The following is a 1,800-nucleotide window of genomic DNA, read 5'->3' as shown; positions in this document are numbered from 1 at the left end:
GCCAACCAAGGGGAGTCCTATCGTCCGATAACTCTCCTTTCCCCAGTAGCGAAGACGCTTGAAGTCCTTCTACTCCCACTCCTTACAGAACACCTCACACCAGCATGGTGTCCGAAGAGTGCACAGCACTCACCGTCATAAACACCCAGGTAAACCGTGGACTAAACCAAAACCGCCTGCGAGAGGACTGTCCTAGTAGCATTGGATCTACAAAAGGCTTTCGATACAGTCAGCCATGCCACGCTACTAGATGACATTTTACAGTCGACACTCCTGTCAGGGCTGAAGAGGTGGACAGCGAACTACCTGAGTGGTCGTCACTCGTCGCTGATATTTCGAGACCAAACGTCAAAACAGAGAAAAATAAAGCAGGGAGTACCGCAGGGTGATGTCCTTTCACCCTTGCTTTTTAATTTCTACATTTCGAAACTCCTCCAGCCACCAGAGGGAGTCTCACTGGTCTAATACGCCGAGGACTGCACGATAATGGCGTCGGGCAATGACATACACCCCTATTATGGTATCCGCCGGATGGTTGCGGAGGGAGTTATACTCGATCCGACAGTATTCGGTATCATAATAAACGTCGGATAAAGCAGTATGCGGATCGATAATGTGGTTTACGGATCGATTAAAAAAATGGCATTACCAACAACGCATTCAATTCGCGTTTCAAACAAATTTACTCGTTTCTCATCCGCAGGTCATTGCGTTGCGGATATTATTATAATAAAGATGGAGAGCAATAAAATGTAAGGAAAAACATTTTTATTTGTTTTTTTCGGATTATATATATTGGCAAAATTTATACAAATGGCAAAATTTATATTTTTTAGGAAACGCACAACCACCAGAGAGCAATTTAAAGGTTTAATATCTCGTATGAAGGAGCGTCCCGATATTGCAAAAAATTTTACCAGAAGTGCTCTTAACGAGGTAGAGCAATTTTGGGAGAGTGTGCGTGAGGAACTGAATTCATTAGGGCCCCCATCGAAGAGTATTTCAGAATGGAAAAAGGTTTGTTGATAATTCAAAAGTTCATTGAGAATATAAGTACTTACTAAGGTTTGGTCAGATTTTAAATCAGCAGTAAAGAAAAAGTTGGCGCACAATAAAAGGGAATTACAAGCAACTGGTGGAGGCGAAAATAGGGAACTACCTTTATCGTTATAATAAAGGTACGAATTGTCTCCAGCAGGTTTCAAAATTTGTATGTGGGTGCCATCTACGCATATAACTATGCCGGGAATTCTTGTTTTTCCAAAAAAATATCTTTTGGCTTCAAGCTCTTCAGTCTCGGTCATTGCCAAGCTTATCCATTTGGGGCATAGTGTTGCCTCTAAAATATTTAAACCTTCTGACAGTACTATGGACACTGTGGACTGCGCCATGCCAATATTAAAATCTTGCCCAGTACCATTTTGATAACCCCCTTCAGCAAAAAATCTTAGACAGGCTTCTAGTTTGAGCTCTGGCTATATCGACCATGTTTTAATAACAGGAGGCATTTCCATCTTTGATATGTTAAGAACATATTGGAAAGCTATCTTATTAAGGCGGAAGCGCTTAACAAATCTACAAGAGGAGTTCACATAAATTTTCGTCAATTGTCCTTAAAAAGTGAACTTACACATCATCAGGCAACTGGAACACGTCAACAGCATTATCCCTTACATTTTTCCGGGTTCGTCTTGCATCATTGCTTGTACTTTCAATAAAATCTATATAAAACGCTATTGAATCCTTTTTACACACTTAACAAATATTTATTGGTCTTTTGAAATTTTCGCACAGCTGTTT

At 40.6% G+C, this 1,800-nt stretch overlaps 1 protein-coding gene across 1 annotated transcript; it reads left to right on the top strand.

The window, feature by feature from the left end:
• Positions 1–534: 534 nt before the first annotated feature.
• Positions 535–1,420, top strand: LOC129243478 (uncharacterized). The gene is made up of 3 exons (XM_054880522.1): positions 535–752; positions 837–1,017; positions 1,066–1,420. The coding sequence occupies exons 1-3, from the start codon at positions 601–603 to the stop codon at positions 1,171–1,173; spliced, it is 441 nt and encodes a 146-aa protein (XP_054736497.1). The 5' UTR covers positions 535–600; the 3' UTR covers positions 1,174–1,420.
• Positions 1,421–1,800: the final 380 nt, after the last annotated feature.

Source organism: Anastrepha obliqua, chromosome 4, assembly GCF_027943255.1.
Source record: "Anastrepha obliqua isolate idAnaObli1 chromosome 4, idAnaObli1_1.0, whole genome shotgun sequence".
NCBI classification, from domain to species: Eukaryota; Metazoa; Arthropoda; class Insecta; order Diptera; family Tephritidae; genus Anastrepha; species Anastrepha obliqua.
The sequence above is the reverse complement of the archived record's forward strand: the minus strand, read 5'-3'. Positions and strand labels throughout refer to the sequence as shown.